Below are 14698 nucleotides of genomic sequence, written 5' to 3' on the forward strand. Positions count from 1 at the left end.
GAATAATTCAAAGAAAATTCCTAAATATCAAAGAAAAATTGATGAAATTGTGAAGCAGTGATTATAAACAGTTTGGCATCACATTCATATGTACATCTTTGTAGAGCACGGTATTTAATTTCGTAAGTTTATTAAAACTGTTTTCCATGTTTTTATAAGTGGCTTGTGTACTGTCCTCTGTTCTTCAATTGAGTTTCTCTAAGGCCGTGGTCGGCAAACTGTGGCTCGCGAGCCACATGCGGCTCTCTGGCCCCTTGAGTGTGGCTCTTCCACAAAATACCAAGGCCTGGGCGAGTCTATTTTGAAGAAGTGGCATTAGAAGTAGTTTAAGTTTTAAAAATCTGGCTCTCAAAAGAAATTTCAATCGTTGTACTATTGATATTTGTCTCTGTTGACTAATGAGTTTGCCGACCACTGCTCTAAGGGTAAGGATTTTATCCTTCGGTGACTCTTCAGTAAGTTTACTACCGTGTCCTATAGAATAAAACAAAATAACACAGGGGACAAACTAAGGTTAAATACCTAAGATCAGTATACAGACTATCACATAAGTTCATCAGGAAAAGCAGGGAAGCAAATGCAGACCCAGAAGCGGTCTCAGATCTGGATATGGGGAAGGAGAACATGAATTCAAGAGTGCACGCACCGCACAGCGTGGAGCCAGCATACACAATTCCTCCTTCTCCACTGATGCTATACTACTCTGTTTTTAAAAAAAATGCACCTTAGGTCTAGAATATAGAAAACCCATGCTTAGTACCTCAGATTCCTCAAGTATAAAGCACGCTTGGTAAAAAAAAAGTGTTGTAATTAGCCTGGACAAAAGCTGCTAAATAATTATGATTTTCTGCAAGTGTCTATTATCTATTAAAAATACAATTTCTTACTGAAGCAAACAAATCTGGAAAGTGATAGTATGTTTTATTTAAAAGTGGATAATTTTATTTTTCATTAGACCTTAGTATTGTTTTTGTTACCTATGTACAGAAAAAAACAAGGACACGTCTCCCTTATACCACAGAGGCCTTAAACGTACAGACTTAAACACAACTCTCACTCTCCACCCTAGGTTTTAGAAACCATCAATTTGATTTCCTAAATGTGCTATGCCTGCTAACCTTGTGGGATTCCCTCTGGGTATGTAAAGTGTTAGCTGTCTAAAACATATAGTAAGAACGCTGAAGACTAATGTGTGCAGGTAGAGATGTATGATTAATCTCCAAGTACAAATATAGGGAAAAGTACCTGGCCATGTTAGGAATTCAATTCTTTTTTTTAAATATATTTTTTACTCGAGGCCGGGTGCATGAACTTGTGCACCAGTAAAGTCCCTCGGCCTGGCCTGTGGGATCAGGCCAAAACCAGCTCTCCGACATCCCCTGAGGGGTCATGGATTGTAAGAGGGTGCAGGCCAGGCCAAGGGACCCCACCGGTGCACGATCAGGGCCGGGGAGGGACGCGGGAGGTTGGCCAGCAGAGGAGGAACTGTGGGAGGGCTCCAGGGCATGTCCGGCCCATCTCGCTCAGTCCTGATCGGCCGGACCCCAGTTGCAAGCTAACCTACCAGTTGGAGCATCTGCCCCCTGGTGGTAGTGCACGTCATAGTGACAGGTCAACTGGTCGACTGTCTGCCCCCTGGTGGTCAGTGCACATCATATCGACTGGTCGACCGGTTGACTGTCTGCCCCCGGGTGGTCAGTACACGTCATAGTGAGCTGCTGAGCGGCCTTAGCATATCATTAGCATATTATACTTTAATTGGTTGGATGACCGGACAACCGGACACTGAGCATATTAGGCCTTTATTATATAGGATTGATTTCAGAGAGGAAGGGAGAGGGAGAGATAGAAACATCAATCATTGATCAGCTGCCTCCTACATGCCCCACACTATCGAGCCCGAAACATGGGCATGTGCCCTGACCAGGAATCAAACCATAACCTCCTGGTTCACAGGTCAATGCTCAACCACTGAGCTATGCTGGCTGGGTAGCAATTCAATTCTTTATCATGGTTATATTTGTTATTTGGTGTAATTTTTCAGTTTCTAAATTAAGTTACTAAAATTTAGTAGAAATCAGAGAAAAATAATGTTCTCAAAACAAGAACTGCTATCACACTACCTTATCCAGTGTCAACAGAAAAGCAGATAAACTGAAGAGTAAAAAGTATCCAAAAACCTGCTAAAGGACAGGATGTCCACAGGGCAATATGATCGCTAAATATACCCGACTTCACGACTAAGCTGCTGGGCGTTCCTCCCTCCCATCTGCCAGCTGAGGAGCAGCCTCAGTGTCAGAGAAACAGCGGGAGACTGTGCTCCCTCTTCATGCACACTCTGCTTAGAGAAGGTACCATGTGAAATGATTTCATTTGAAAAGTTCCATAAGTTTACATGACTAAGACATCCTTAGAGAAAGCAACTGTCCAAAATGGAGACTCCTTTATGTGACTAAAAAGAAAGACTTGTGAATTATACTTTTTACAGTTCATTTTAATTAAAAATTTACCAACCTGTCACCAGGTCCTGCTCGATACCTGGCACCTGGGATCAGGACTGGGTCATCGTCACTGTCATCGGTGTCCTGGAGAGCAGAGTCTGTGGCTGAGGTTTCCTCGGGAGGCACGGGCCCCACAGCTTCTGTCTGTGTCTTAGGCTCAGCATCAGGGCTACTGAGATGGGCAGTGCTGTCAGCACTGGTTTGATCCGAAGTCCCTGGTTCCCAGCCTTTCTCAGACAAAGCGGTGTCTTCTGGAACTCCACAAGGACTATCAGGATTGAAATCGTTCCTTTCTCCTGAGCTGGAATCCGACGGCTCAGATGAGAACTTGTCTGATTGTGCTGTTGGAAAATAAAGTAGTAACAGGTGGTCATGTCGGCAACCTTGACTATTTCATCTAACTTCAAAGCTGACACAGACACTTTCTAATAAAAAGTATCTATATATATAAAAGCCTAAGCGACTGTTCCACCGTTCGACCGTTCACTATGATGCATACTGACCACAAGGGGGGCAGATGCTCAACGCAAGAGCTGCCCCTGGTGGTCAGTGTGCTCCCACAGCAGGAGCGCCACTCAGCTGACCAATGGGCGCCAGACACCAGGCTCACAGTCGGCAAGTGCAGCTGTGGCGGCGCAAGCCTCTCCAGCAGACACTCCCCGTGTGCGCCCCTCCCCCAACCGAATCAGGACCAGGATCGAGATTGGCATCAGGACTGACTGGGTGCAAGCCTGCGGCCACTTCTCAACCATGGGCATGCCAGTATTGCCCTAGGGCAGGCACGTGGAGACCGCAGCGGAGTGGCAGCAAGTCTACCGAGCGGTGGCAGTGGCAGGTGCAGTGGGGCTGGGATGAGCGGGAGCAGCAAGGCGCCTGACCCGGGCTCGGGCTCCTCCCCAGCCAGCCGCCACTTCATGCACTATTATATCCCTTGGGGGATATTGAACTGCCAGTTTCAGCCTGAACCCCGCAGGCCATGCCGAGGGACCCCACCAGTGCATGAATCAGTGCACCAGGCCTTTAGTTATATTTACTTTCTAATATAAACTAACATATCCCTAAACAGAGGGGAAAAGTCCACACACATCTATTTGGAAATTACTCTGACTCTAGGAGACTAACACCTGAAGCACTAGAGAGAAGACCGCTCACCTGTGTCTACTTGGCTCTGAACTGTGCTTCCTGCAGATGCACCTTCCTGGGACGTGTTCACATCCTCTGAGGATTCTTCAGGAGCTTCTGGGAAGTAAACCAAATGGTCATTAAATCCACATTATTTTTTGTTTTAATCCTCACCTGAGGATATTTTTTTCATTGATTTTCAGAGGGAGAGTGGGAGGGAGGAAGAGAGAGAGAAAGACATTGACGTGAGAGAGACACATGGATTGGTTGCCTCCCACATGCGCCCTGACTGGGGCTGGGGATCAAACCTGCAACCAAGGTACATGCCCTTGACTGGGAATCAAACCCATGACCATTTTGTGTGTAGGCTGATGCTCTAATCACTGAACCAAACCGGCCAGGGCCCAAACTGTTTGTTGGAAAATAACCACCAACTTAATACATCAGCTCTCTTATGTATAAGTAGTTCTTCACCCTTTGGGGGCCATGGAAACTTGAGATACTCAGATGAGCCTCCCCTCAGTATGACACAAATACAGACGTGCACAAATACGAACACCCTCAAGGAGGGGTGCCCAGCTGTGTCCTCAGCCCCTTCCAGAGGCGCCGGCCTTTGAGAACTAACTCTATGTGAGAATATCTGGTGACAAAGATGCTTCATAGCCAAGATGACCTTATCTTGCTTGTTTCTAATCATCACAAAAGCTAAACTTAATACAGAGTATTTTTCAGCCCCTCAAACATTTGGCATAACCTGAACTATCAAGAACCAATAGTACTGTTGAGCCTACTTTAAATTCTGTTTTGTCCATTGAAAACACTTAATTCTGGGATTTAACTCCAAGACCCATGAAGGATCCGTTTTTTATTCCTAACTGGACATCTGCTTACCTAACTGGACAGTTGTCTTACACATATTTAATTCTTGTAAACTCTGTTACACTGAAGTATCTGTTCACTTCTTAAGAAACAGAATTCATTTATTCCTTCATTCATCAAATAATTATTGAGAATCGACTGTTTCAAGCTCTTTGCTAGACTCTAACTTTCATATAATCCTGCAAATTGTCCCCTCGGATGGTCGTTTGACTGTGAGTTCAACTGCTTGCTATGACATGCGCTGACTACCAGGGGGTGGCGCCGAACATGGCAGGCGGCATCAATGCGGCTCTGGAAGTGGGCAACAGTGGAGGCGCTGCCAGCCCTGATGGGCCCTGATGAGAGCAGGACTGCAGCAGGATGGTGGAGCAGGTGAGCAGGTGGCACCAGGTCAAGGCGGGTGTGAGCGGGGGCCCAATCGCCCCATAGACGGCAACCAGTGGCGGCGGTAGGGGGCCCGACCCTGATTGATCATCCTGCAGGCAGGAAGGTGGAGCAGGTGAAGGGGAGGTGCTAGGCCAAGGCGGGGTGCCAGGCGAGGCTGTGGGGCTGCAGGCGCGAGCTGGGCCTGCGAGGGTGAAGGTGCGAGCTGGGGCCCAATCTCTGCAGGCTATCCTGAGGGACCCCACCCATGCACAAATTCATGCACCGGGCCTCTAGTGTTACATAAAAATATTCTAGGAAAGGGTTCTGAAAAAGTCCCTAAATGGCACTTCTTGTATGAAACAAGATTCACTCATAACTCATTTAGATCACGTTTCTTCTTTCTTTTCCTCCATAAACCACACACACACTGAAAAAAATCAAGACAGATACTCTGAATTCCACTGCTTGGCATAAAAAAACGGCAGGTGATCCAAACTGACACCGACAGTGCACACACTGTCAGTGCGGTGACCACGTCTTCTGGCCATTTGTCCAGAGGGAAACTGGGCTGCACTGTGAGGCCCCATCTGAAATGCTGACAGTCCCTTCCTGGTGAACCTGTTACCTATTTGTCAACAGGAATAGCTAGACTAGAGGAAAAAGTAATTCATTAAAAATAAGAAACCAAAGGGCACCATTGAGGCATCAGAAAAATGGGTGGACGTCCATCATTGGGGATTGTGATGACAAAGCACCGTCACAGCTTACCTGTCTCGCTATCTCCTGCTGGAGGCGGCTCCGAGCTCTGTGGGACCAGGGACTCCTCCTGACCCTCTGGTTTGCTATGGGTCCCATTCCCTCTAGAACTGGAGGATGTACTGCTCCTGTCATCAAAACAAAGGGAGTGATCCCACCAGTAAGTTAATAATAAACAAAAGTTCAGGCTCAAATAAAATATAGGGTGTATTATTTTAATAGTACTTACAAAATATCACTTTTGATAATCAAAGTGACTACTCTAACCTACTTATCTTAAAAAGGAGACCTAGAAATACAAAAGGACCACTTCCACACTGTTTTAATGCTTCTATGATCGGCTTCACATTTCTACCCAGCTCTCTCTTGAACTTCATAACTTAATTACATTGTCTCCTTCTTACCCTCACTAGGGATGGTTCACCCTAATCCTTACTGATTCTACAGACTTTGATCATATGCCCGATTTGTTGTTCTAGGCTACTTTTATTTTATTTTTTTCCTAGGCTACTTTAAAATTAATACTTTAAAAAAGGCCTAGACATTTCTTTGGTCTTTGCACTGCCCTCTGTGGACCACTTCCAGTTCGGACTGTTGTTCAATATGGCAGGTGACTGGGCACCAGTTTGTAGAAGCCGAAGATGTTTTCTGGGTTAGTTTTACTACCCACCTGATGATGGCCATAATTCTGTTAGCATTTTTGGTGAGAGAAGAATGCTAGACCAATTTAAATAAACAATTTAAATGAATTTCTGCGACGACCAGTCATTGCATCACATATTATAGAGAGGGAATTGAGTGGGAAAGAAAATAGGGGAAAATGTATCTGACTCAGATTAAAATTAAATTAACAGAAATGTGACAATTTCTCTAATTTAGAATGCGAACAAGGAAATGAAACTTAAGAGTTACGATAACCTAAAAACCATTAATTACAGACAAATATCAGTGCCTCAGTAAACAATACAAATTATCATGAAATTTTTGGCCAAGATTTTATAAAAAACGCTTTTGGGCTAATTACAAAAGTCAATTTGATTTTTTAAAAAAGGGCATCCATGTATAATATGGAATTTTTTAAAAAAGAATGTGTATCCATCTGGATATATTCCCAGAGAAAAATGTCAGAAAGAACAGGCAGTGGTAAGTGTCATTTCAGTAGCATTATTGCCAGTGATTCTTTTGTGCTTTTCTGTAAATTTTGAATTCTTTTTTGTAATTAATATGTATTTCTTTTTAACCAGAAAAAAGTATATAGTCACTTGGGTAAAGAGAAACTAATGTCATATTCCACTGAGAAAGCTATGACACAGGCATAAATAAAATGCTTATGTATAATAGTTATGATGATTAAAACATCAGGCACTGATGTAGGAATTGAGAGCCATTAGTGGAAAAGACAAAGTAACAAAGTAAATAAATTTAGCATATGTTAATATGGCATTTTAAATCACAGAGAAATGAAGAGATTGCTCAATAATGGGACTAGGACAAAGGAACCACCGTGTGGAAAAATTAAGCTATAGCTCTATAGCACACTTCATGGAGAAATAAGTTATAGAAGCACTAAACATATAATTTTTGATATAAAATCATAGAAATTAAGAGGAAAACAAGAGAAAGCTTTCTCCCTAATCCTGGGAAGGACAGGCTTTTCTAGGCATGAGCTCAAAGGCTGTAACCTTTAGAGCAAAACTACCATAAAACTGAAAGACACAACAAACTGGGGGAAATATCTGCAACAAAGGAAAGTCAATGGTATCACCCCCACTTACTCCTATAAACACCTCTTATAAATCAAGAAGAAAAAGGCAAACACCCCAGAAGGAAACTGTGCCAAGGATCTGAAAGGCAATTTACAAAAGATGGTACTTGCAGCTAACGATTCTTTAGGGCTCGTCAATGTGCTAAGTGCCATGTACTTTTTCTGCGTGCTCGCGCTAACTCTACAAGCACCTCTGAAGGAGATTCTATTAAATATGCCCATTTTCAGGTGAGAAAACTGGAGTCCAACCTCTTAGTCCATGGGCTCGATTGCCTCATTTGTCCTCAAAGAAACTAAACTAAGAGTAGGATGCTCTGTGGCAGAGATGAAAAAAGATTGCATCCTTTCTTGAATTTCTTTTTACAATGGTACTGAATATTCTCATAATCAGAAAAAAAGCTAATTACTTCTTTGATAAATAAATAAGAAACTGGTAAGAGAATATAATTCACGGTCAGTTTTTAGAGACGGAAAAGTTCAAAAGAAGAGGGACTGAACCTTTTTTTCTAAAAAAAAAATGTGCTCAGATGAGATTTTTTATAAGAAACCAGCCCTTTTGTCCAGAATTATGAGAAAAGACAAACAGAATAAGGATGATAATCTTCTGTGATGTTAAATTACATGTTAAGAGAAAGGGCCATAGATATCCTAATTTTAAAAAGCAGAGGTCAAACGCTAGGGCTCATAAAGAAATTCTATTGACTGCACCTTCAAATACATATCCAGAACCCAGTCTCCTCTTACTACCTCCCCTGTGCCCGTCCTGCCCAAGGCACCACCACCTCTCACCTTGCTAGTGCCACAGCCTGTTCTCTGATCTCCTATCTCTACCGATGGCCTATGTCTACACAGCAACCAGATATCCTCTTTCAAATGTCCTTCTCACTTACTCGGCTGACCTTTTCTGCCATTGCTCTCTCCTTTGGTCACTCCCCTCTGGCTACACATGTATGCTTTCCCTTACAGATCCTTACACATAGTAGGTCTGCCCCCACAGAGCCTTGTGCTGGCTTTCTCTCTGCTCTTCCCCAAGCTGTGCACAGCTCACTCCTCCTCATCCTCCCAATGATGCTGCCCACCCTGTCAACCACCCTCACCTGCTCTCTTTTCTTCCAGAGCACTTAGTACTTTAATGTATTATACAATTCACTTATTTATTATGTGTACTGTCTGTCTCCTCCACCTAGAATGTGAGTTCCTACAGGACAGAGGTTTTTTCCCCCTATTTTTTTCACTGATGCACTCCCCATGTCTACAATAGTGTCTGGAACATAGAAAGTATTCTATAATATTTGAAAATATTATTTAATCACAGATTTTAATGTAAAATACATACACACATAAACACAAATAGAAACCAGTGAATTGGAATACATAAATATTAATATCATATGAACATATAATTAATTATATATTAATAAACAATATATAATGACATTATATATTATTTATGCATATTATATATTAATATGTGATTAAGTATGTTAATATATTAATTATACCAAGTAATTAATATATTGGTTATTAAATGATTAATACAATTACTATATATAATATGTAGTTATATTAATACATAATTAATGATATATTAGGAAAGATCATATTACTTTTTTATTAATATTAAATAGCAACAGTAATAAATTTAAATAAAAATGTTGGAGGCAATCTGAAGCAGAAGGCCATGAGACAGTGGGAAAGAATTTAAGAAGCCTACATAACTGGTTTTTTTAAAAGAGTAAGATTTAACTAGGTTAATGGGAATAAACATAATCAGAAATATCATTAAAGAGAACCTATACAACCATTAAATAAATATAAAGCTCAACCTTATTAGTAATCTATTAAATAGAAACAAATGTTATTTTAAAATCAAATATACAAGTTAAAAATAAATGAATATATTGAATATTGGCCCAGAGATAGCAAAATGTGTACTTTCATATGCTGCTAGTAAAATGGAATGATACAAGATTCTTTTGAAAGTAATTTGGCAATATCTTTGACCTATATAGTTCATTTCTGGAAACATATCTCAAATCAGTAATCTTAAAGGTAGGAAAAAAGCCTGTAAACAAAGATATTCATTATAGTCTTACTTAGTTAAATAAAAAAAGGATAAACAAATTCACTGCCCAATTAAAGAGAAATGGATAAGTGCACTGTAGTACATCTACTTGATGGGCTATATACAGGTAGTAAAATAACGTTTATGAAAGCTAAGTAGTAACGTGAATATTTATTATAAAGTTAAGTCAAATGCAGGGGAGAATAGAGTACATTCAACACGATTAAAATTATGATTTAAAACTCAAAACAAAAATCATACATATATATATATATGCACACATACATACACAGGACCAAGACTACAAAAAGCTCCAAAATGCTAGGTTCATTATTTTTACACAAATGGTCTATAGGTGATTAATTCTTTTTATCTTCGGCATTTTCTATCAAAAGGAATATCCCAGAACTAGCAACATCAGCATCACCTGGGAAGTTTCTAGAAATGCAAATTCTCGGATCCCTCCTCAATCTGAATAAACTCTGAGTAGGACCCAGTCCTCCGTTTTAACGAGCTCTCCAAGTGATTCTGAAGCACACATTATAGCAAAGCAAGGCACAAAGATGATGAAGTGCTGCAAATAATATCTAACAAAATCCTACAAAATGGCTAAGAACATCTTTACAAAAATATGAACTTACCATTCATCTGTAAAGTTCAGTTTTATTGTGCTTGTAGTTGTTCCTTCTGTGCTGTAGTGCAAACTTAAAACTGGTTCACCTGTCCCTGGTTTGGGGCTCAGCTTTTCATTATTGTTATCTGAAAATTGTGTTTAAAACATTTGAAAAAGTCTCTGAAACCAATAAAAGATGACATTTCCTAAAATTTATAAAACTTAAATTAGGTTGTCCTCATCATAACTCTCACATCTGTTATGGTTTTCACTTAAATTCAAGGGCAAGTGTCATAGAAACACTCAGATTCCAAAGCGGCACTGCATCCTGTTCTAGCCTTGTGTACATGACTCCCTTGGATTCAGACGGAAGTCAGACACATTTGAGAACCGCGTTTCATCATTAGGGACTCAAAGAATATTAACATGCAATGACATACGTTATAAACTGGTACTTTTATTTAACAGAATGCTCATGATTTTCTACTTCAGTTGCTAAAGCATCAATTGTAACTACCATGGGCTCCTTCAGAAACACTGAGAGGATGCAAGGGCTCCAAAAGGAAATTCTTTCAAATTCACAGACATAATCTGGGGGAGGAGGGAGAAAATTTCCGGTGCTTTGTAATTTTCTAAAACTCTCTGTTATTAGAACATATATTTTGGTATATTTCATCTCTTCCTTCTGGCTAATCTTGCAAGGAATTTGATCACTAAATTAGAGAAAAGAAAATTTCCCCTTAAAAATCTATAGGTGATTTCCATGACATACCTCTATTTCAAAGAACATAATATTTGTAAAGTGGCAAATAAAATCAAGAAACTCTACAGAAATTGATATAGACCACTTCAAAGCCACCCTCCCAAGTATAGATATTCAAGGGCAAAATTAAATAGGGCTTTAAAATTTTTCCTTTTTATGATGAATAGCAGCTTAGGGGAGCATTAAAATACATAGGGAATACAAATTGCTATGTAATCAAACATGTACCGTTTCTGCCAGTGCCTGCAGAAAGAGAACTCTTCTATGATATAATTGTTTTCTTGATACCAGTTCAAGGAGTGATATAATAGTATAAAAATAAGCTTTGTCTTATAAGATAACAACAAAAACAATAACAACTTAACAAAACCCAAACTACTTAGGCTCTGTGGTCCTGAGGTCCACTTTACAATAAAGGACTTCGGTCTTTTCGAATTCTGCTGGGAGACACTGGCGCACTTATTAAGAGAGAATCTCAGAGACCCTTTGTCTAGCTTTGATCATGAGAGAGAACAAGTCACAAGACTTCTAAACAGAACTGCGGAGGAAGGAAAGGGATTCTCTCCAAGAGCTGAGAAATCAAGCTGATAACACTCTCTTTACCTTTGTCTCAGGAGAAGTCCTCTCCGATAACATCCATTACTATTGGAAAATAAACATGTAAATGAATTCTAAAGCCGATTTCCCAAATGGTAAAATCACTGTACTACTTGTGCTATGACTTATGTCCTTGATATAAACAGCACTGGAAATAAATTAGCAATCCCTTACAACATCCAAAGATTCGTTATCACACTATTTTATAGGAGGTATTTTGCCAAATGATATTTTGATAAAATAATTAACAGACCTTTAGCTTACATAAAATTACCAAGAATGGGACTTTTAAAACATCTATCCTGCCTTTGACCATCTCTGAAAATTTTGATGTTTGTTAGTCACTTGTCCACACAGTTTTCCTGTACTCTTTAGTTCTGTTGCTGAAATTTTGGTCTCACTGTTGCTGAAGTCATGGTCTTTAGGCATCTGGAGTTGGTGAGGACCGAGAAAGACTGCTGCTCAGGGAAACTAAGCGGCAGAACGGGACTTTTTTTTTTCATTATCCCACAACGTTTTATAAAGTGCTTTGCTGTTTATTTTCATTTTAAAGTAAAGAAGGAATAAAAAGAAAACCATGCAGGTGTGAGAGAACTACAGACTAAATTTCCTACATACACCTTGGTTAGGAAGCCTTGTAAAATTTAAATGCTACATTAAAGCTTTCCTTTAGAATTAGAAGGGGTTTTAGAATGCATGCTATGACTACAGGAATATAGTAAGCAAACAGCTGTCAAGAGGTCAGAATGGTGTAAAAAATACCTTATTTAAATAGACAGGACCCACCACAACCCAAAAGTAAGAAGCTCTGAGATGGTCACTGTTAACTAAAATCTTCTTCCTTAGGGTATCTACTACAGAGTTACCCTTTACTCTCTCATGAATATAATCTATATACTGTAAATCATGTCACACACAGTAGTATTCATTTAATTTATAAAATAACTACAGTTGTCGTAAGTTGTTGGGAACTCAGCAGTCTGTGTAAAATTGTCCCACTATCTAGGTAGAATGCACCCCTTTGTCAGCTACACAACTTCAGACTCCAGGCACCTCCCTATAGACCGCACATAATCAGGGTGTCTCTGGCCAAAACACTACACAGCATAGAACCAAGTTTCTCGAAGCGAGGTATGAGTGGGAGGGTCTCTCTGAGGCCCAGAGCTCACAATCTCGCCTGTTCCATCCTGCTCTTTCCAGTTCAATGCTCCTCAGCTGGATCATTACAATCTATCAGGTTTAGTTTTCTCAGAAATAAAGTTCCCTGACGTACTAGTAAATTCATTCACAATTTGTTTCTGATAAAGTGCATATTTTAAGCTACAAATGTCTAAGAAAAAAATCTGCTTTAAAGAGCAAAAATAGCCGAAACTGGTTTGGCTCAGTGGATAGAGCGTCGGCCTGCAGACTCGAGGGTCCCAGGTTCGATTCCGGTCAGGGGCATGTGCCTTGGTTGTGGGCGCATCCCCAGTGGGGGGTGTGCAGGAGGCAGCTGATTGATGTTTCTCTCTCATCGATGTTTCTAGCTCTCTATCCCTCTCTCTTCCTCTCTGTAAAAAATCAATAAAATATATTAAAAAAAAAAAGAGCAAAAATATGCCCTGACCTGTTTGGCTCAGTGGCTAGAGCGTCGGCCTGCAGACTGAAGGGTCCCGGGTTTGATTCCGGTCAAGGGCATGTACCTTGGTTGTGGGCACATCCCCAGTAGGGGGCGTGCAGGAGGCAGCTGATCGATGTCTCTCTCTCTCATCGATGTTTCTAACTCTCTCTCCCTCTCCCTTCCTCTCTGTAAAAAAAATCAATAAAGAGCAAAAATATTACATTTGTTTTATATCTACTGTATTTGAAAAAAGTATTTATAACCATTTTAGTTCTCCCTAATTTGCTCTATTTGTTAGAGGTTGGATCAGCACATTCTAAAAATGTTATTACTGAAAGCCTTGCTTATATAATGCAGATATATATACTATGTAAGACTTCTGCTAAACAGGTAGAGATTTAATTTAAGAGACATAAGGTTAGAGCTTCACCTCAACACACAAACGGCACTATACAAGGCACTATCATGACAGTAAGTGAACATGCTGAGTACTCATGTCTCGGGAGAAAGATGTGCTCTTTTTTCAACCTTTGTAGCACCTGTCACCCTCTCCACTTTCCAGACGATGGAACTTTTCTCCAGTTACCTAGTTTCCTGCAACATGAAGTTCCTACTTACTAGACCGACGTGAAAATAGCTTGACCACAAAGTAGAAAATAAGAGTGCTTGAATAAATAACTATTTTGACTCAGAAATATCAACTGTTACTGCTGCTATTCCTCAGAGGGCTGTGTAACCCGTTCATTCAGCAACACTACTCTAACTGATCAACATCCTGGTAGCCACGCTGTGACTCTGGCGCGGGAGCACTGGGCAACTGAAACACCTTCTTCCGGGGCACTTAGAGACCGCCCTGTTTCTTACTCCTCTAAAGACAGCAGAGGAGACTAAAGTAACTTGAATGCACTCAGCACAAGGACAGTGCAGTGGGGAAGTCACTTTGGCCTTGTCCGACACTGCTAAGACTTCAGGCGCCATGCTATATTGCTTAGTGACTACAGTTATGAAAAACAACCTATGTCGTTAGTAGCTCAGCATGCTCTCAATCAAGGCGAATGACACCTAATTAAAATACATGCTTCAGAAGCACAATAATCCTATATTATAAAAGGTTACCGGTCACTATGACGCGCACTGACCACCAGGGGACAGATGCTCAATGCAGGAGCTGCCCCCTGGTGGTCAGTGCACTCCCACAGGTGGAGCGCTGCTCAGCCAGAAGCTGGGCTCACAGCTGGCAAGCGCAGTGGCAGGAGCCTCTCCCACCTCCACAGCAGTCGGACATCCCCCGAGGGATCCCGGACTGCAAGAGGGCGCAGGCCAGGCTGAGGGACCTTCCCCCCACCCCCGAGTGCATGAATTCCATGCACTGGGCCTCTAGTAACCACATAAAAATGACAATGTATGTCCTGGAAAGACTTCATTTTTCAGGGTTAGAAGTGAATAGTCAATAGCATAAGATTCTTGACAAATTTAAAGATCCCTTCCAGAAATGGTACAAAAGCCCTTTTGTCAGGCAAATGAAGAACTTTCAATATGGGCTGGAATATAATTTGAAAGCAACTTACTTTAACTTTAATTGTTTAATTAGGTATCTTATAAGCCTTTCACAGAAGAACCACAAACTAACTTTTTTTGGTAATGCATGTTTCAAACCACTTAATCTGTGCA

General features: G+C 40.8%; 1 protein-coding gene across 5 annotated transcripts in view; it reads right to left on the reverse strand.

Annotated features, from left to right (window-relative positions):
• Positions 1–14698, reverse strand: part of DCAF6 (DDB1 and CUL4 associated factor 6) — an 88962-nt gene that overhangs the window by 11156 nt on the left and 63108 nt on the right. For all 5 annotated transcript variants that reach the window (XM_054712330.1, XM_054712329.1, XM_028127816.2 and 2 more), the window contains 4 exons: positions 10096–10213; positions 5637–5752; positions 3654–3740; positions 2515–2842 (listed from right to left, as the gene is read on the reverse strand). In XM_054712330.1, the coding sequence (XP_054568305.1) occupies positions 2515–2842; positions 3654–3740; positions 5637–5752; positions 10096–10213 (649 nt within the window). The remainder of the gene's footprint in view (positions 1–2514; positions 2843–3653; positions 3741–5636; positions 5753–10095; positions 10214–14698) is intronic.

This window comes from Eptesicus fuscus, chromosome 22, assembly GCF_027574615.1.
Source record: "Eptesicus fuscus isolate TK198812 chromosome 22, DD_ASM_mEF_20220401, whole genome shotgun sequence".
Lineage (NCBI taxonomy): Eukaryota > Metazoa > Chordata > Mammalia > Chiroptera > Vespertilionidae > Eptesicus > Eptesicus fuscus.